Source organism: Lissotriton helveticus, chromosome 1_1 (genome assembly GCF_964261635.1).
Source record: "Lissotriton helveticus chromosome 1_1, aLisHel1.1, whole genome shotgun sequence".
Classification (NCBI taxonomy): Eukaryota; Metazoa; Chordata; class Amphibia; order Caudata; family Salamandridae; genus Lissotriton; species Lissotriton helveticus.
In genome coordinates, this window is record NC_136057.1 from 492,761,515 (window position 1) to 492,783,596 (window position 22,082).

General features: G+C 42.9%; 1 protein-coding gene across 1 annotated transcript in view; it reads right to left on the reverse strand.

Annotated features, from left to right (window-relative positions):
• Positions 1-22,082, reverse strand: part of LOC144769926 (dihydrofolate reductase-like) — a 145,013-nt gene that overhangs the window by 60,344 nt on the left and 62,587 nt on the right. The window contains exons 5-6 of the mRNA XM_078654121.1: positions 20,424-20,550; positions 16,225-16,329 (exon numbers count right to left, since the gene is read on the reverse strand). Coding sequence (XP_078510247.1) covers positions 16,225-16,329; positions 20,424-20,550 — 232 coding nt within the window. The remainder of the gene's footprint in view (positions 1-16,224; positions 16,330-20,423; positions 20,551-22,082) is intronic.

Genomic DNA, 22,082 nt, shown 5'->3' on the forward strand with positions numbered 1-22,082 from the left:
AACAGCGAGATATGCCACAGATAGTGAGAACGCAGCTTCGGAATCAGACATGGGCTCTGACCTTGCTGGACAGCGCGGCGGAGACTACCATAGTGCGAGAGGCCCTGCATCCACTACTGAAGGTGACAGCGACTGACCGTTATGTTGTTGTGGAGACAGCTGACACTAGAGTAGCTCCCCCTGATAGACTTTATGAAATAGTCCTGTTTATTGAAGGTGACATACAACTTACCATAAAATGGGTATTTTGGGAAAATCTTACGACTACCTATGACATTTTGTTAGCGGAGGCTGACTGGCCCCCACCTTTTGTTCTCGCAGCTCCCAGAGGGGAGGAGGTAATCCTCCCAAGTTTCGCGCACACAGTCTCGAAGGAGCATGCGCTGAATATTTCAGAAGAGTGGGCTAAAGCCCTTGTACCGTACACACTGTGGTTGGGATACATTTTCCCCACACCACGAGATTCCTTTGCGGTCTATGCCACAGCCTCAACCTCAATATCCCATTAGACGCGCAGCTAAGGCTTCCGTTGCGGAAATCCTTGAACAATTGGAATATCAAGGTGTAATTGAAATAGTGTGTCACCGATGAATAACCCTCTTTTTACTGTGACCAAGCCTGACGGATCATATCGTTTGGTATTGGATTACTGGCATTTGAACTCGCATTGCCGTACCTGTGCAGTACAGAATACTCATGGCTCTGCCTTAGTGGATAGTCTTGTCCGTAAGCGGTTTAAAACCACGCTTGACATATCCAACGGTTTTTACGCCCACCATTTGGATGGTCTAAGTTCCCAGTGGACCAGTTTTACAGGCGGCGGCCATCAAAAACAGTTCAAACGTTTACCAATGGGCTATAAGAATAGTCCTGGGGTATTTGCTGCCCGCATAGTCTCTCTCTTGGAGAGAGTAGAACCAGATGCTTGTTCGTATGCGGATGATATTTATCTCACCGACGACGAACTTTGGGAGCATCTGTGTCGAGCTGACTGCATAATTTGTAGCTTTGCAGACTTCGGTTACAAATTTAACTTTCTAAAATCGCACATTGCAGAGTACACAGTGTTGTGTCTGGGCTACGAGCTCAACAATGAAGGCCGAGGATTGGGCCTCACTTCTTGGAGAAATGCGCACAACTGCGCGCTCCAACAACTCTGAAAAAATTACAGTCTTTGCTGGGATTTTTGAATTTCGGGAGGACATACATTCCTGAATATGCCCAGCGTATCAAGCCTTTGTATGCTTTGATACAACCTACTTTTACCAAATCATGCTGGCTGCCAGAACACTCGGCCATTCTGCAATCTTTGCTGGCTGAATCTAAATACCTACTGACTCATGACAACCACACCAACCTGGTGATAAGAATCATCCCTGGGGCGGTGAGTTTCACTTACCTTACTTTTAACGAAGGAGACACATTACCTATTGCCTACAAGTCACACTTGTACACTTCGGCTGAAATGCAATTTTCCTCTGTGCAGAAAGTTTTAACGGCAGTGCAGATGGCGATTCTTAAGGAACGTGCTCTGTCACAGAGAAAACGCATGTTGATGGTAACCCCGTTTCCTGCATTAGAACAGTTACGAAAGCCAGTGTACCTAATTCTAAAGCTTTGCACCCTCGGTGGATACAATGGGCAGCATCATTGACATCTCCGGATGTCACCTTTATTTTTGATGCCTCCTTACAGTCGCAGGAGTTTTTGCAATATGAATTCGTCCATCCTGCACCTTTGGCTATGCGGCCTTTGGAGGATTTCCATTGCATCATATACACTGATGGTTCGGCGCAGGTTGCGCATGGGTCTAAACACGCATACGTTTCCGCTTGTGCCATTGTGGTAGGTGTCATGGTGAACGATGAGTTCAAGTCCAGAGTCGTGCACACGCAGACTCTAGGGGACTGCACCGCACAATTGGCAGAGCTTCGTGCTCTGATGCTTGCATTGGAGTACGTTGATCCTAGTGTGACAACTCTTATTGTAAGTGATTCTTACTACTGTGTCCAGTCTTACAATGAAAACTTGTTCTTTTGGATTCAGAATGATTTTTGTGATTCCAAGGGTAGCACAATAAAACATAAAGTGATCTGGGTCTGAGTGGCTGAGCTTAAAGAGCTGTTGCCACTCGTGTTTGTAATTCATACTCTTGGTCATCCGCGCGTGGGAGTCCACGCTGTTGGCAATTTGCTTGCCGATGAGGCAGCAAAATCAGCAGTATCGACATATTTAGTTGCAGCAGTTACACGGTCCAAAAGTAAGATTGATGATGATATCTTGGCAGCTGTTGCTGCGACTGAGAAGGGAAGTAAATATCCTAAGGGGGTTCCCTTCGAAGTATTCATACCACTTAAGTCCCGATAAGGTTCCTTATGTGAAAATACCTGACGTTGGGGAGACATTGATTCGCAACTCAGATCGCAGAAATACATTGATCACAGCGGCCCATGTAGGGGTTGCGTCTGCGCATGCAGGCATTTCAGCCACTGTGGCTCAGTTACAACAGCGTTTTTGGTGGCGGGGACTGTACAAACAGACGCGTGATTATGTCCTTCGATGTGACATTTGCCAGCAGATTAAGCTGCGCGTTCGCCCCAAACACAGTTGTTCATTTCTAATAAACCACTTGGGTGAGTTTATCTAGATCACTGCGGTCCTTTTTCTTCTGATACTGCGTATAAGTACTTCTTAGTAGCAGTTGATTCATGCACACGCTTTGTGTGGGTATGGCCTCACCGCAGCGCTGATTCACGGACTGTACCCTCCACCACGGATGATGCGTTGCAGATCCCGGTAGTTGGCTGGCTACCCCAAGTTGGTGAATTGGTTCGGGAGAAGATCAAAAACAAGAAAGAGTTTGGTCCCTCTTATCTGATCAGTTCCAGGGCTTCAGTTCAGTTCAGTTCAGTTCCAGGGCTTGGTGTGAAGGGCACAAGAACAGTCATTTTACCACCACTTCCTGGTCATAAGGAAAACAGGTTTATCTCCATTGACAATGTCAAGATACACAGAGTGGCTGATTCTTCTTAGTATGACACCGGCAGTCTCATGTCCTTCGATAGTGAGAAATTCTGTGTTGGCCTCAACTTCGAATCCTGAACCTGAGGTTGCCCTCGAGATGCCTGCAATTTCTAGTCCTTTACTGGGTACATTGCCTGGTACTCAACTTGATGAAACTGACTACACTTACCCAACTGACTTATCGATGCCTGGTTTACAAACTTGTTTGGCCACAGAATCCAGATTTTCATTTGACACTGTTTCGCACACATCAGGAAAGCCTTCACGGATTACAATCTATGCAAGATTATATAAAAAACATTATTTGATTCCCCCTTGGACATATATTTGGCTGGTGCTTTTTTCGATTTACCTTTTTATGTCAATTGGTTTTGTGTTTTATTTTTTCCGAATCGTCAATGGACACTATGTCGAAGAGAGAACATGCATTCGACATCTTAATGGAACATTGGCACCCCATTCCTCCTCGCATACTGCACACAGATTGAAGAGAGACTTGACCTTTGTGAACATCACTGCTTGGCCTGTCCTGTGTGGGATGCTGTTAAATTTCAAATACATAGCCCCACTGAGGTTATCAATGCCCCTAATCTGCTTAGAGTTAACATGGGGGATGTAGTAAAACAAAACATACGTTCTGATGATTGGGATGTTGAAGCAGTAGAAGCGTTGTTTTCCGATTTGAAATATTATGCTGCCTTTGATGCTGAAGATTTGTATTTAGAATCTGCTAATTATGGTGATTTATTTTGTTACCAACATTTTGGTAACCACTACCTACATAAAACTAATTCCAGGAGGAGCACTGGGAATTATACACAATGGGAACATTGTCCGGCTCCCATACAAGGCAGTTTGAGTACCTTTTTGAAAAAGTACACTTATTTTACTGATTTTAATCAGTCTAATCCCACATCATTTTATTTTAAAATGACAGAAAAGTCCATGTCCAAGGTTAGACTTACCGATACTAAATTATTGTACTCAAAGTCCTTTCTAGACCAGCTAGCTGTTGGAGGCTACGAGTTGTGGAAGGAAACAGTTGACCTTAAATCTGTTTGGAGTTCTAAAAGTTGGCAGGGACAAGGAACTAAGGCTTTGCACCGTGCATGTCTCATCCCGAATCATATGTTGTTTTTGAATTCTAACATCTCACAGACAACATGCTTTGGATTGGCTACTTTTAAAAAGTTAAATACTCCTTCCTTCCCTGATTTGGAAGAATATTCAGGTTGGGGTAATACTACAAAATATTCGATCAGAGAGTTGCAAACTCTGTTGCTAAATTCGTCCTTTAACATATCCAGTTTGGATCCCAATAGTTGATTGCTCTGGCACAGAAGTGCTGACTCGTGCCAACATCGTTTTCTGGGTTTGGCTGAAGGCTTTACACAGGTCAGGGTGGATCCCCGGATTGAGAGTGAGCATTCTGTAACTACCTATTCAGTAGGCAAATTATGTCAGAACTGGCTTAAACATTCTACCTTGGCGTCAGTTAAACTGCATTTATCTAAACTGACTCACAATGTTGATCTGAATGATTTCATAAAAGGCCCGGCTAAAGTTAGATCTAAAAGATGGATATATGCTGTTTATAACGAACTCTGGAAAACATCCCAGATTGAGGCGGCTACCCGCCTTAGGGCTATAGATCAGGCTAATTTAGAAAAAGTGCTTGCAGTGGTAGATAATAGCATTAACACGCTTTCTTCCCGCATTTACACGTTGGACAATATTGTGTCATCTGTAGTTGATATTGTGCAAGATGAAGTGTCTGTGTTATACCATGGTCAAAATCAATTGCGTTCTGTTATGCAGTTTGCTTGGACCCTGCAGACACTCAAGGCCGGGAAAGTTCCATGGCATTACATGAATACCTCTTCTCTATTTGCCCCGTTTAATTTGGCTGATAAGCAACGTTTACTTACAATGAAGGATGCTTCTTTTTCCATGTTACATATTGAACGTTTGGAATCTTTACCATTGTCTGTGGCAGAGGCCACTACTGCAACGTGGCTTATCCACGGATTAATTACTCTACCGATTGCTCTTTTCGAATTTAAAAATTGTATGAAGTATTTTGCCATTGGAAGATACAAGCCTCTTGGTAGCTCCTATCTCCATGAAGCCTGGTCGCTTCCTTTTACATACAGATGCCTTAGAGAGGGTAAGGAAGTTTATCTGAAAGGTGAAGAATGCACTGAAACACCGGATCACTCATTAATGTGTAGACATATCCAATTACAAGGCTCTTGTAATCAAAACAAGCCTAATTTAGCCTGTGTTTTGAAAGGTACCCCCGTGCCTGCTATCGTTCCCACATTTACATTACTGGCAAATGGGAGTTATTTACTGTTAAACAATGAGGATTGCCGTGGGTTAATAAAAGGCATTGCTTATGTCGTTACCATCAGTGAACGTGTGGTTTGCTGTAAAGATTTGATGTATCCACCGACGCATGCGAAACTGGATGTTTCCATCTGGCCGAGGATTCCGACCTTGAAAGTAGAGTTCAATAAGATGAGTCGCATAAGAGCTCTATTGTCCAAAAAGAAGTTGCCCTCACATCTGCTCATGAAACATTTGTCCTTCACGTAGGTAACACCCGCACAGAGGTGCATGCTTTAATAAATACTGACCTACCATTGCATTTCAGTGAACTGATTCACACAATCTTTAATGCATCCTCCACAACGGGGCTGGCGCACTTTTTTAAAGTAGTTAGCAGTGGTCTTGAGACTTCATTTCAACATATATTTGGGGTCATTCCTGCTTTCTTCCATTCGATCTTTTCCAGCTTATTTGGTGGATTTCACGTTTTACTGGCGCTGGCTGCAGGCGTTCTTTTGCTGTTTTGTTTTATTCAAATGGATGCACATCCTGTGTTCCAAGATGAGCTGTCGCGGCTGGCACTGTTTCGCAACAGGATGCTTGAATAGTATGGTGCGCTGCCGCTCGCCACCTTAAGTGCAGCTTATGGATTATCGTTTCGATTTTTCTATTTTACATGTGTCCAGCCTGTCTTTCATTGCCTGAGTTGCGATTTCGACTGGGCCCTGGATTTGTGTCTCTGCAATACGGTGTCTCCCGAGGTGGATTATAACCGGCTCATGAGCCCCTTAGTTGCGCATGAATTGCTTTGTTCTGACGGAGGGATTATGGCCTTTGCAGCGATGCATGGAATGCTGGGTCGTTGGAATATATTCGCAGCAGCGCAAGATTTCTTGGCACACAGCTTCATCAAGAACCCACCGAGTTGCCCTCTGATGGTGCTAGAGGCTCCGGTAATTGAAGAGCATGTATGTTCTTTCCCACTATTGAATTGGATGGCTGAATTATTTTCAGATGAGAAGAGTGACTTCCTTTTGGAAGCTGTTGCTGCCTATTTTGCATATTCGGTGCTAGGCTGAGGGCTGTCGATGCCTTTATTGACATTGAGCATTTTTTTTAATATTGTTTTTTTTAGGAGCTATGGAGAACTTTTTGAGTACCGGACCTATTGACTTTGATTGCGGCGAACACTAAACTGTCATGATTATGAGATTTTGTTTTTTTGGGTGACAACATTTTTTTTTCCACTTACTCAAATTTGAACTGACTATCGTTCTTGAACTCTGCATTTCAAATATGTGCCCCTTATCTTATCTTATCTTATCTTATCAGTGCTCTGATCAAGGGAGGGTGTCATATAGATATGCTTTGCCTACACACTGTGTTAAGTTAGCATGAGCTTATGAGGAGTTTAAATGCCATTTTACCTTTCTGCTGCTTCGGCACACGACACATAATTGTTACTTTAGCTTTGAGCCTAGTAGAATGTTTTGCTTCACACGAGAATAATATGTTATTGCTCTGATATCAGCTTTGCTTGGTGAGCTGTGTCTGTACAGTGAGTGCTGAAGCCTTCAAGGATATCTCGATACAGTGGTTGTTATGAGGTCTGATCTTCGCACGTACCTAGACATAACATACATGTAGCTGCGGCCAAATTCTGGCTTTAGGCGCGTGTTATATTGCATTACACAGAGCATACACACACACTTGATGGTGCTTCGCATGCAGAGAGCTGGTGGAAGATGATGTGATCCCTTACCACTAGGATCTGAGGTATGGGGCCACCCTGCTAAAACCCAAAGAGACCTTCTTAGATATAATATAATATACTAGCAAGGGAGGGTGAGAATTAGGTGTCTTGTAGTCTTCTTCCCTCTAGCATTTTAATATGCTTTCACCCTTTGAATTCTATGGACTAGTAACTATGCTGATTACTTTGTTTCTTATAATATGTTTGTTTGTATTAGCTAAGATACTGCGCTTGAGAACACTGCATTAGAAAATAAACATTTCAAATGTGCACGCGTCCTCATTTACTCCTTGTTCTGGATTGAAATGATTGTATAACGAAATAGTGTTCATGTGTTCCACGTTACCTGAGGTGTTCTAAGTCCATGTTCTGGTTTATCTAAACATTGGGAGTTTGTAATAACCAATGAGACACTGTAGCTAGTCTGGTAGGGGATTTTGGGTACTAAGGTGAGTTTTGGCACACCCTAATTCACTGAGGTTCCAAGTCTCTATGCACAGTTCTGTATGAGAACGGCATCCCTGCGACAACAGAGATTAGGAAATATTAATAACATGCGCAGGAAGAATTTTGTGTGCATTTAAGGTGACATCTGTACATTCTACAGCGCCAGGAGGCAGCCTCAGGCCACATCAAACACCGTACAGGTAGCCACATTGTACTTAGAGTATACATGCAAACCAGGGACATATTGGAACGTGCAAACACAGCAGAGAAGCGAATCCCTATTTTTAAAAACTAATATAAAAGCAAGTCAAAAGATAGGGATGCAGCACAATATCTTAACTAGTGACTAAGGGAGCATTGCAGCATCGAGGCACATCACAAAAAGGAGTACCTTACAATATACATGCAAGTAACAAGTGAAGGGTTAGTTGTGAAATATGGGCAGGTAATGAGAGGAGTGCTGAACAATATGCTGGAACTCCAAAAGAAGAGCTTTATAACACGCAAGTACAGCCCAAAATAACCTGCTTTATAGCTCAAGAGAAAACCAAAAAGCGTCACATTCTATATAGGGGCACAAAAAAAGGGTACATTCGAATATAGGGAACGTCACAAAAGGGTTGCTTTATTGTTTATAATAGGCATTATGGAGCAGGTGGCTGGCAAGTCACAAGAATGGAGCATTTCACAAGCACATTTTGCCTTTACTTACAATGTATGGTTTTAAAATTCTACCTCCTATGCTATCCCTTTGGATGGTGTTGGGGGTGGGAGGAAGCACAAACCTCCCCTCTTCCTTTAACAGAGAGGTGGGTCTGTGAATTTTAACAATGTTAAAATGAACAGCCATTTGCTGCCCAGCATTACTTAGGAAGAAATGCCACAGCCTCCGCCCAACACATCTACCTTTCTTTTAACTGTACTTGATAATTACAGAAGACAACTATCTCCACCAAGCTGTAGAAATATGAGAGGAGAAGAAGGTAGACTCTGTAGGTGGGCTGATAATAAGCAACGTGGGCTAGTTTCTGGAAAGAGCACTTGCCACTTTCTGGCCCAAAGTAGCATTTCAGAATCCCCCTCAAGTGGTTCTCACAAGGCGGCAGTAATAAAGTAAAGGACATGGTGGCTGCTACTTATGTCAACCCACTCCATCATCTGTTATCAACAAATGTGCCGTAATGAGCACTTGTATTTGTTAGCAATGCACATTTCATATGCTGCTACACTTTTTATCTGTTGGCACAGTGCCTTTTATCTGTTAATGCTGTACCTTGCATCTGTTGCACTTTGTATCTGTTAGCACAGTGCCTTGCATCTATTTGGGGGCCCCTGCACTAAACAACTCTGAATATATTATCTATTTTAGCTCATTCACACCCCCAGCAACTATGGTCATATAATTGTCAACCCTCTTCCTTGGCTAGCCTTTATCTGGGCCCATTCCTGAAACAAACCACCTCTCAGGCCGGCAACAGAAAAGCCAGAAGACTAGATGTATGAACAAGATAGCTGCGTGTGGGCTAGTGCCTCACTTATGGGCCTGTGCACAGGGTGGGCGTTTTTTTTATACTGACTGCACTACTGTCTAAGCTCTATGAGGAACAGGGATTCTCAGTCAAGTGGTACTGGACTGTGATCGTACCAACTCAGTCATGGAGAGGCCATATAATGTCACTCTGCCCAGCACTTTGACACTTGGCCTGCCCTCGGGCCTTACCATGGCGAAGCGGTCTCCAGCTAGAATGTGTCAGAAAAGCAGACAGACTAGTAATCCGACCAAGCCTTGTTTGGTGTAGGTACTCTGTCAGCACCATTAGGCATATGTTGTTGATTGGTGTTTTTGTTTGCTGCACTGCCTGAGCTGCCCGGGACTGGTATTCAGTGCCAGGTAGCACTAGACTGACCTCACCAAACTGGCTGCAGATCTACAAGGTTGATGCAGTCAGAAGGTGAGCATAAAATGCCAATTTCCACCGCACATAAAGGGACACATGCTGATATTGCTCTTACAAATTTGATATGTCACTGCAATCTTGATGCCGTAGTACTCTCCTACCTTTTGTAGAGGCCCCAAGGTGCTTTCTGTTGGTCGAGTAAGTTGCTATTTTGTTGTGTATCACTGCAGAGTTGGTTGAGATATCTGCTGTAGGCAGACCCTACTGAGGCTCTAATCTACACTTGGGAATTAACTTTGGGGGGAGGGCCCCATGCTGTAATAATGTTACTGCAATCAAGAGGTGAATTGAAAATTCAGGAGCAAATACATTTGGTAAGACATTCAGAACAGCTGTCGCTAGAGTAGGGTGGCCTTATGGTGCATTGAGGGCCTCTCCCTTGCCTCTGCTGTGGGTGAACCCCTCCCCTTCCCATGTGCCCTGGTCTGAGCTCAGCCATGATCCGGCCACAGCCTGCTGTGGCCCTTGTTCGATGGTTTGCAGCCCAGGCTCCTTCATGTGAAACATCTGTGCATCTGTCAATGTTGAGAGGGCCTTATCACAGATAAAAGTTTATTTGGGATGGAAAGATAGAGTGTACATGACCAAAGACTCACTGAAGAAGTATTGTATGGTGTACTACAATTAGTTTGATTTGTAAAAATGTATTTGGATCACATATACACTGTACATACACTGTCTATATATCATGCACTACCAGTGCAGAAAGCAGGCAATAATAAAAGCAAAAAGTTCCATAAACACTGGAAAAACACTGTGTCTGTTGTTTTTATTGGTGCGGAAATGTGTAACCACTGATAACCACTGTTTTTTAAGGTATTGAAATCACTGGAAACCTCTGAAAAAAAACCTCCAGAATTTACCAAAAATAGAAACTGAAAACAGGAAAGCCTGAATATGATATTGTTCAATTTCTCCTAAAGTATACATACAAGAAGTTATAAGACTTTCTTGTTTGTAAGTCCAGATTCAGCCTTCCAGTGGTCTGCCCTGATTGGTCAGAGTTAAGTGGATTAGCCAGGCTGCCTTGAAGAGGTGATAAAGAGCCCCTGGGGTCAACCAGCTCTGCTGGCAGGGCGGTGTGCTGTTCCATAGGAATGCCAGGCCAGGTGGAGGAGTCATAAACTATGTCCTTCAAAGAGGAAAGTAGAGACCAGTGTCATTTACAACTCTGAACTTTCCACCTTAGGCAGATGGTAGGATTAAGGAAGGTATGAGCATGCAGGGGGGGCGAGTCTAAGTTAAATAGCCATCTTAGCGGTGTGTTTAGCCAGCTCTTACCTCCTTGCTGTAAAATCAGCCATTATGGATTTGGAAGATTTGGTGCACTCTGGTACAAAATAATGCCACACTCTATAGGATTTGGTCATATCTTTGAGGAGTTACCCTGCTCCCATTGGTCAGGAGTAACCTCCTGCCTGACCCAGAGAACTTGGAATAAGTATCTGAGAGTGGCAGAGCCATCCAGATCTGCTGCTTGAAACTTGCTGAAGCAAGACCTTGCCAAGCTGAGAAGATTGCTGTGCAAAGATTTTTAAGGCCTGACCTCTGAAAACTTTACCATCTGCAACTACAGCCCTGTGGATTATTTTGCAGAAACATAACTAAAGAGTGGACTCCCTGAAAGCTACAGGTTAAAAGAGCTAATCTGGAGCATCACCACCAGTGGATTTGTAAGGGTTTTATACCAGTGGATTGTGGGAACTGAAGTCCTCAACTTTCAAGGACCATCTAGGAGCTTCCAGACCCTTGGAGTGAGTTTGAGACACACTGGGACCCCTTGAGAAACTTCAGGAAGAATTTCAAGAAGTTTGGAGAACTCTGGAGCAACTTTGAAAACAAGCTCTATAGAGGGAAAGACCCAACCTGGACAGCCAGGCCGCCTGCCTTCAACCGCGAGTCAGCCAAGTCATTCAGGTTTGTCCGGCTGAAAGCTCCATCGGTCCAACTTCCAGAGTTTTGACCGGGACTAGAAAAAATCTGAAGCCGGCGAACCCTCACCGGATCTGGCTACATGATGAGCATCAAGTGACCCCGCTAAAAAAAGCTCCAGAAAAGTTTCAAAGTCCGCTTGTAGAAAAGGTGACCGGGAGCAACCGCGAACGCCAAGCCGCCTGCCTTCCATCGCATGTCGGCCTAGATTCCTGGGTTGCCCTGCTGAATCACTAAAGAAAAAGTTTCTAAGTCTGCTCCAGGGAAGTTGACCGTGAGTTCGTGAAAAGGCAATCCTGCAAACCCTCACCAAATCCGGACTGGCTTGGAGCTTTGAGGAACCTCGCGGAAAAAAGCTCCAGAAAAGTTTCTAAGTGTGAAAGTAGAAACTGAGACCGGGACCTGCCGCGAGCTGTAGCCGCCCAGGGTTCCATTGTGATCAGCCTGAAACTTTGACTTTGGTCTGTTGCGAGCAGGTATCCCAATATGGTGCTATAATCTTCTATGTGCCATATGTTGCTAAATCTTTGAAAATGTATATCTCAGGTTGCCTACATTAGATTTTTGTTGTTTTGGTGTCATTTTAAAGATAAAAATATTTCCTATTTATATAAATTGGTATTGGATTTTTATTATGTGTTGTGTCTTCATTATTTACTGAATTGGTGTTTTTAAATGCTATACATACCTGTCTTTGAAGTTAAGCCAGTTCAGTAGTAGTAAAATGTCTTTTGTGAGTACCGAAAGTCGTAAAGTTAGGATTTTGTCTCAGATTACTGTTGTGAATCGGGCCCAAAGTGTCTCCAAGTAAACTGCAGTACTGTCAAAAAGTGGTTCACTATCTGGGGCACATAATTACAAAGGGAGTCAGAAAGGTGCCGCTAGAGAGTGTTGCAGCCATCTTACAGATGACACGACGACAAACACACAGAGAGCTTAGAATGTTTTTAGGACTAGTTGGAGACTGTTGACAATGGATACCAAATTATTCCCTGACAGCAAAACATCTCTTGAGATTAACACATCAAGATGTGTCACATCCAATTCCATGGGATAATGAATGTACCAAATCATTCCAGGAGCTGAAAGCTATATTGTGTTGCGCCCTCGCTGAATAAATGCCCAATTATACAATATATTTCACTGTTTTGCAGTGAAAGAGATGGGTGCGCACAGTATTGAAATAGATGCATTAAGGAGCTTGAAGATTTGTATCTTACATTTCAAGCACCCTTTACCCTGTAGCATCAGGACTCCTTGGCTGCATAAAGGCAGTGGCCACGGTGAGTGTAAGTATGGAAAAGAAAGAAAACATAGTGATAGGACACCCATTGATTGTGATGGTTCCTCATTCAGTTGAGTTACTGCTCACCAGAATGAAAACACAGTATGTGGCGCATAAAAGACTCAGTAAATATAAGAAGAGTTTATTGGCACCAGATAATGCGACTTTTAAGAGATGTAATGTGTTAAATATTTCTACCCTTTTGCCTGTGATTGACCAAGAAGATAAAGCTGATGATTTTGATCATGATTGCCTAAGCATCACTGAACTATGCACCAAGTCATGATCAGACATTAAGATGAACCACTGATCGAGCCCGTATATGTTATATTTGTAAAAGGTTCATGCCTGAGAAGTAATGATAGCACACTAAGAGCAGCATATGCAGTGTACCTTAAAAATTATGTGGTTTAAGCCTCCAGGCTTCAATCTATTTTTCCGCACAGGTTGCTGAACTAATTGCTATCACAAGAGCTTGCTGTTTTTCTGCACTTTCTAAAGTAACCATCTTTACATACAACTGATATGGCTTTGGTGTAGTTTACAACTTTGGCCAATTATGGATGCAAAAGGGTTTCTCAACCTCTTCAGGATCGCCCAGAAGAAATGGCAACATGTGAAAAATCTACTGGAAGCGTTACAGTTACCAAATATGATTGCGATCAAAAAGTTTCCAGGACACTAAACAGCCAGTGGAGACATTGTCATTGGCAATAGATACGCTGTGGAGGTTTTACAGTCAATGATGGTTTCACCTACAGAACGGATGAACAATGTGCTTTTGCATGATGATGGAACTGACTCTTGGGAGGAAATAAAAGGGGTACGAGAGACTGTGACAAACGCTGGACAAAATGGGTGGATCAAGGCAGGTTGTACCAAAAACGCAAATGACATTTGACTGTTTGACGATGGAAGACCAGTGTTACCAGACAGCTTGTTTTTTCCAATGACTAGGTATTACCATGGGTACCAACACATTTAGGGAGAGTCTAATTAATAAGGCTTTTCATACAAAGCTGGTTCAATCCAACATTCTAAACAATAGCTTAGGAAAATTGCAGGAGATGTGTTACATGTCAGCAATAGAAAGTAGGGAAGAAAAGACCAGTAAGAAGCACAAACTTAGGGGGCGATTCGGGTCGGAAGGGCTCCGAACCATGTTCGGAGCCCTTCCGACCGAATCGGTCAGTGCCGGCCGGATTCCATTCCGACCGAGCCATTCCGATGGGCTCGGTCGGAATGGAATCCGACTCAGATTTCCGGATGGCCTACGACGGGCTTAAGTACTCCCCCGGTTGCCCCTCTGTGGATCCCTGCACCCGGTGGCAGGCACCTTGGGGTGCCAGCCACAGGGTGCAGGGATGAACTGCACCCCTGCTTTTCTCCATGCAGGCATGCATTCCGCTTGGAATGCATGCCTGCATTGTGAAGTATACGAATGCGACCGAACCCTGTTCAGTCGCATCGTATTAGCAGGGCTGTAACCCATGACAGCAGGTCGGTGGGTTACTGCTCCTGACCTTCGTCCGACATCGAAATCGGCCCCTTAGTGAGATCAAGTGGTCCTTTTAACAGGCTACGAAAGGATTTTATCAAGGTGCCTGTCCAAAGTGGGTCAAGATATATCCTTGGGATTATCTGTGTATTCTCCCGATGGGTGGAAGCTTACCTGACAAGAAGAAATGATAGTCTCACTGTAGCAAAACTGCTACTACGCGAAATCATCCTTAGGTTCGGCATGGTGTCCTTTTTGAGTCAGATAGAGGGACGCACTTCAACAACGAAGTGATGAAGATGCTATGTGCTACTTTACAAATTGAACAAAAACTACACTGTAGTTACAGACCAGAGGCGTCAGTCATAGTCGATCAGATGAAGAGAATAGATTAATAGAATAATAAAGTCCACAATGGAAAACGTTTGGGCTGCATTATCTTTGAAAAGATCAGATGCATTACCATTGGTGCTGATGAGTGTCCGATGTATTCCAGATGGAAAGACTACCTTATCTCCACATTAAATTCTTATGGGGAGATTCATGAGATTACCATCTGTCCCTACAAATGACTTGCTGAATATAACTAATGATATGATTATGGACTACTCGCTGATGTGGTTCATTCTGTTTCTCATCAGGTGTCTGAAGCCACACCAGATCCCCATCATGAACGGTGCCACACCCTCAATCCTGGAGTTTGGGATGTGATCAAGAAGCACGTTCAGAAGATTTGTCTTGAGCCCAAATGGAAAGGCTTCTACCAAATTGTGCTGGAGTTCCGAACAGGATTCATACTTCAAATATACAGAGAGTGAATAATCCAGAAGAAGGACCATTGGCGTTGGTCTATAATTTTGAATGAAGAGCATAAGTGGTTGAACCACTGTTGGAGAAACCAGACTGACCTGTAAAACCAGCAAGAGAGCAGAAAGAAGAACAAGTAGCTGAGCAAGCAGAGTACAGGAAGGAGTAAGGTGTGAAGACAAAAGATAAGTGCAGGTCTCTGTAATATCACAAAGTGGGTTCAAAATCTCCAGTCAGGAAATCAGAGAAGCTGAAAAGGAGTTCAGGGAAAACAAAATGCTGCTGAGGGAACAACCTCTGAAACTAAAAGACAGAGTTGACAAGCTGAATGGTCCAGAAGTTCAAAATAAAGGGAAATAAAAAGGAGTTCATCGATTGCTTGCACTCCAGATACAGTGCGTGAGGAAAGCGAACCAGAAGAAGATGATTCGCTTGATCCAAATCATCAGGTGTTGAGAAGATCAAAAAGAACTTGGTTCCCTTGCAGAAGATATTCAGCTTCTGAATGATCATATTACGTGAATCCCGAAGTGAATTTGACTATGAATAACATATACAAGGAAAATTAGAACCTCAATGAGAAAGAAATAGAGACTGTGTTTGGAAACTTTTACAAAATGTAGGGAAAAAAATCGAACATACAAGAGTGAAAAGCTGAACTGTGTCTGTTCTACATTTCTATTATTTTAGTTATTTGTTTTACTGAAGACTAACCTAGGCCCAAGAACAAAGTTACAGAAGAATAGGGATAACATCCTAAAAGAACATGGGGTAGTGTTAAGGATTGTCTGACAGGGACTTGTCCAAAAAAAAGAAGAAAAGAAAGAAACCCATATTTCAAACTCTTACATTTCTGTCTGAAAAGGATGTGTTGCATTAGAAGGAATTGTAAATGTATTGTGTGCGTGATTTTGACAGTAACAGTCATTATGATATCAAGAGTATTAATAGGGTACTATTTGACCCCAGTACCGGAAACACCTAGGGTTAACATTACTTATGATTTTGCACAAAATGTCTGGAACAACCCCTTTACTACACACTTCAGAAATATTATAGAAGATTATTCTACTAATGTCAATTCTAGATTAGTGCCGAAAATACATGAATGATTTAGATGTTAAGGATTGTTATGTTTGTGCATATTTGCTATCTTCAGTTTTAGAAGAAGTCACCTACTATCTCTTACCCTTATGTCATCCAATCTCAAGTAGTATTCTGCTTCCATTAGTTTATAGGAGGAACCACTTTGAATAGTTCTAATCTGATTATGATTTAGTGCTGTCACAAGTCCCTGTGAGGAAAAACATGAATTTACACCAACAAAGAAAACAATGGACTCAGCTTGGTATTATTTCTCCCCACATTTACTGGTAAACACTGTAGAAGCATAGAAGAGAATTTTAACTTGCTTAATGCATCTGAAGAAAAGGCATACATTGTGATGTGAGAAGAAAGGTACATGAACATGAAAAGGAATGCTGATCAAAAGGGAGATGTACTGGGAAATGTATGGAAAAAGGAGGATTATTAGTTCAGAAGGAAACTAATAGATCCCAAACTTAGATGAGACGCCCAACATAAAGGAAAGGTTTGCTTTTATAAGAAACATAGACACCCAACATAAAGGAAAGGTCTGCTTTTATAAGAAACAAACCCAAAAATGAACAAGACATGTAAGGATTAGCAGTTGTGACCACACCTTTGAATAATTGGAGGGCAATTGGCAAATTTTACAGAGAACTGAGGATGATATTCCCAGGGATTTATTACATGTTTGGACAAAATGCTTACTTTTTATTATCAACTGAATGGGAAGGTACATGCTATTTACGTATGCCGATTCCAAAGATGTATCTTGTCAGGAGTATAGCAGCATTAACACTAACACTACCAAATAGACATATGTGAAGTGCAGGGAGTGGAGCATTATTAATGGGAGACATATTTGGAGCAGGAATACCACCAGTGGGGATAATATTAAATATGGGAATATACGAAAATAAGCAACGGAAGTGGATAAAATAGCAACTAGTACATCTGGAGCTTTATTACTAAATTAACACAGAATAAATTGCTATGCAGTCTATGGTTTTGCAAGACAGCCTTGCATTAGACATTCTTTTGGCTGAAAAAGGGGGAGTAGACACATAGAGGAATTTGCAGGGAACATATCAAGTCTGAGACCTGAATTACAAGAATTAGAAACACCTAGTCTGTATACAACTTTTGGGAAGGGTGTACACACAATTGGCTCTACATACCCCCTTATCTCCCCTCCATTGTGAACTGTATTGCATTGCATTGCATTGTTCAGTACTTTTAGGCATTGATATCCTAAGGTGTTCATCTTGTATGCCTGTGCATTACTCAATAAAATAATTGCAGCACAAAAAATAAATACAATTGGCAACTGGCTCTCAACAGCTGCTCAAAAGCAATATTAATGGCCATATTAATTGTCCAATTATGCTTCATAATCCTACATATCCTATACTTGACCTGTACATATATATTATGCGCGAGAAATAACTCATATCAATGAAAACGTTATGAAAAACACATGGGTTTACTGGGAATAAAGAATGATGACTACATGAAGACACTACAACACACAAGGGATAAACAGAAAGAGACAGGATAAATTCAAGGACAAAACTACATTCTTCACAGCGGGCAGGGAAACAGACACATGCTTTGCTTTCAGCAAACAAGAGCGATTTATGCTCTTGCTTGCTAAAAACAGAGCACTTGTTTGCTATGGCTTGGCAGAAATGGTGCTTTCCCCAAGCAATAGCAAGCTTCCATGCCCCAGGGTGGGCATCCCGGGACATTGCTGGTGCCGGGCCTGGGGGTGGCAGTCCCCAGGGTCATGTAAGGCTTTGCAATGGGTCAAGTGGCCTCCTTTCTTTGGTAAGTAAGCCCCAGGGAGGTGGTGGTCCTGGGGCCAGGGGTCCGCAACAGACCCCCTTGAGGAGAGGTGCCGGTCCCCTGGGCTACATGGGGGGCCAGAACCCCCCCACATATTAATATTTATTTTAAACCTGGGTAGGTGGCGGTCCGTAAGGACTCCCCTGCATTGTTTTGCTTCTCATTAATCAAGGTCTGTGGCCTGGGGAGGTGGCAGTTCTGGGGCTGCGGGTGTCCGAGCAGGCCCCCCTGCATTTTTATTGGTTACAGCTCTGGGGATGTGGCTGTCCCCTGGGCTTTGCATAAGCCCAGGAGGGAGGCCCCTAGAGCTCCCCTCCTTCATGCCCCCAGTATTTGGCCCACCTCAGGCCATTAAAAAAGAGGCCCATGGGAGGCTGCATATCTTTTTTTTTATCTTTCCACAGATCCGTGGATCAACCTGTAAGTCTGCGGCCCAATTTTTTTTTAAATGCTTTTAAAACATAGCAGGGTCCCTCCCCCATATCGGGGAGGGGTCAAGGTTTTCCTAATCTGCCTCCTTTTCTTTATATTATACTTTTCTTCTGGGACTTGGCTTGAAGCCCAGTACCAAGATCACTGCCAACACTTCCTGGTTGAAGTGTTGGTAGCCAACCAAATTTTATTAGGATCTGCGAGTCCACTTAAAGGACTCACGTCCCTAGATATCAATATTTGTTAAACTTTAATTTCTCTGACACTACTGAACGGATTTACACCAAATCACAAAAAAACACGCTTTATGGACGAAAATCTAGCTTTCTACAAAATTTGGTGTAATTTCGTTCACCAGTTTGGGCTTTAGTCATGTTCAAAAAATGAAAAAACCCAATAGACATAACATGGGGAAAACGCATCATAGGATCCCCCTTTTTTCTTGCTTGATGGATCACACTGAAACTTTCAACACTGCAGCTGAACCAAAAAGGGGAAGTTTTGTGAAAATGTTGTGAAGATTCATCAAGCTGCGCCTTAATTATTGGCAGACCAACATTTTTTTTGATCCTAACTATAACTACTTACTGGCAACCACCAGTCAGTAATATATGGTGATAGCCAGTAGGTAGTAATAGTTAGGACCAACTTTGCCTATAGAAGAAGCGTTATTTGTGTTGCTAATAACTTTGGAGCCGTTTGACGAATCTTGACAAAAGTTTCAAACCTAGTGTTCTAATTACTTTAGCTGCGGTCTGGAAAGTTTCGAGGAGATTCATCAAGAGAGGGCAAGGAAAAATGGGGGGGTTCTAAAACACTTTTTCCCCATGCAATGTTTATGGGGATTTTTTAGTTTTTAGACACGACTACAGCCAGAATAGCTGAACGGAATTACACAAAATTTTGCAGAAAGGTAGATCTTGCTCTAAAAAGAACCCTTTTTGTAATTTGGGGTAACCAGCAGTTAGGAGTGATTAAAGAAAGAAATGTATACATATCTAGGGACACCGAGCCTCCACAGATCCGCAGGTACCCACTGATCCAGAGAAAAGCAAGGCCCTGTACGATAATTATACATTACTTCACGTTAAATAAACATAGAAATTCACTGAGAAAATTAAAGGTTACAGAGGCGTTATAGTTAGGCTGATGTTTTGTCCACACAAAACCATAAAAATTGAGCAGTTATACTTATAGTCATACTTATCTGAAAAGAACTATAACTCGTGCCATTAAGTACTTTTAGGACACGAGTTAGAGTCTCCGAAAATAGGTATAACCATAAGTAGAACTATAACTGCTGAAGTTCTATGGTTTTAAGTGTGTAAAACATCACCATATATCTATTTTTTTGGTGATAGGAATATTGCCAGGCACTAAAATCTCAGGTACTGGTCCCCACCAGGTTGGTAATTGAAGACATATAAATCTTTACTGAGAAATTCTCAACCATAAACAATAACGTTTCTTGTAATGTTTTGTGTCCTTTTTATTCACTTGATGAATCCAATAACACAAGAATACAGCATATGTTTTGGACTTACTTGAGCTTCTTCAGGGCTCTCAATATTATACTTGTCGTACGATTTGTTGATTCCTATCAACAGTTTCATTGATCCATAAAATACCAAATCTGTGTCACAAGTAACTTTTAGCAGTATCAGCTGCGGTTCCGTCAATGGTAACATAGAGGTTTTTCAGACTTTAAGTGGAGCCGGAAAAATGCAGTTTGGCGAGGTGAGAGTCTACAGCTTCAAAGTGTCTCTCCCTCTCTCTCAAATTCTAAATGAGTGTATGGATTTCAAGCTGTCCAAATTTGCAACTCCTACCCCCTTCCTTTTCATCCAGGGAGCAGCCATCCTTCATTGAGGATTTTATGAAAAAGGAGTCTTTCCTAAGCTAAGATAAGACAGTTGTCCCCAGTTTTAGTTGTCAGACAGCATGGCCAAGCCTTTCTGTAAGCATGCTCTCAATGATATAAATACATTAAATATACAATAGTGATTATTAAATTGAATCACTTACCGCAAATGATTTCGTTCCTCCCAAAACCCAGATTGTCTCGATTTGTTGAGATAGAGACGGTCCATGAGCCAACTGAATAGCATCTTCTAGGTCACGGCAGATGAAATCAGCATGCATCGGCAATGAACTACAAATTAACAAAGCAACAAAAACAGTTTGCATTTTTACTGTGAGCAGACAATTCCATTTGTGTTAAATCTACTTTATTTGAGACTCAGGATATGTTAAAACATACTTATATGTATAAACCGTTGTCATTAATTCTAGAAAGTGTGTTAAAAAAATACCTGCAGCCTAACTCAGAATGTAGTATTTTTTTTGGGGGGGGGGGATTCAAAGAGACCTTTATTGACTTTATGCAAAACTGACACAGCAGGCTTGCCTACATCCCAGTGGGCCGGCACTGCACCTTGTTTTAGTCCTCATCAGAAGGGGTAAGGGAAGAATAACAGCAAGCCGCCTACAACCCCATCGGGCCGGCCGAGTCAGGAGGGCATGCAAGTTGTTCAGCTGACTAGTCAGATCTCTAACAAACTTAAGTAACCCTTAAACTTAGTAAAGCCACAATACTCTTACCACTGGTCTTCAATCTTGGTTGACTACCACTAATTCAGTCTCCTGACAAGTGCCACCATCCGGCAATGACTCCGCCTCACATGCCCGCAGGTTACACAGATCAGGACAGTCGGCTTCCTCTAGCATCTCGGGAGTTCAGCCCTTCTCGGTGTCCCTCCCCGTCCCGCCCGTCCACCCCCTCCGGTGGAGGATCTGGGTTCATGTCATCAGTGTCAGTGTGTTTCAGGAGGTAAGTTTGCAGGGGGGCTCAAATGTCCTGTGGGCAAGATGCAGGTGGCAGAAGTTCAGCATGAGTATGAAGTTGTTCCTGAAAATGTTGTTCAGCCACTCCTTAAATTTGGGAGCCCTTCCTCGCCCTCAACGGAAAGCTATCCGTCTTTTTGCTAATAGAAGGGCCAGGGAGGTGTATTTCCGGATATTAACAGGCAGCTGCTCCGTGTATCCCATGAGAGCCACAAGGGGGGTATAAGGTATGTGCACCCCGGTCATTTCATCCAACGCGTTAAGAGCCTCCGTCCAGTATTCCAGGATCAATGGGCAGTCCCAGGCTAGTTGTCCAAACCCCACACCCTCTGCTCCACATCTATCACAGCAGTCAGTGTCCCGCAGCCGTAGATGGTGCAGGCAGACAGGTGTATAGTAAAGTTGGTGTATGAGTGGCAATCTGCTGTTGGCAGGGATTTCGCCAGTATGATAGCAGCAGAAGAACCACTGTTCCTCCATGAGGGGGTGTCCCATCTCCTCCTCCCACTTGGCCCTGGCCAGGGCGTGGTCTCTCACCCACTCCCCCTGTGTGGTGTGGTACAGTCGTGACACCACATGCTCTGGGGAAGCTTGCTGCAGTAAAACGTGAAGGGAAGCCATGATGGGATGCCTGAGTCTTACGTAATAAAATCATTCCAAAGGGGTGGGGAAGGAGGTGACAAAAAACTCCTAACTGGTGCAAAATGTCCCTTGTGTGTATAGTGGACCCCAAGTGAGCATGCTCTAAAAATGTTATCCTCTAGATAACACGTAGATAGTACAGTCTTCTACTATTGCGGAAATGAGTATCATAGAGTAGAGCAGCAGTCACAGTTTCAT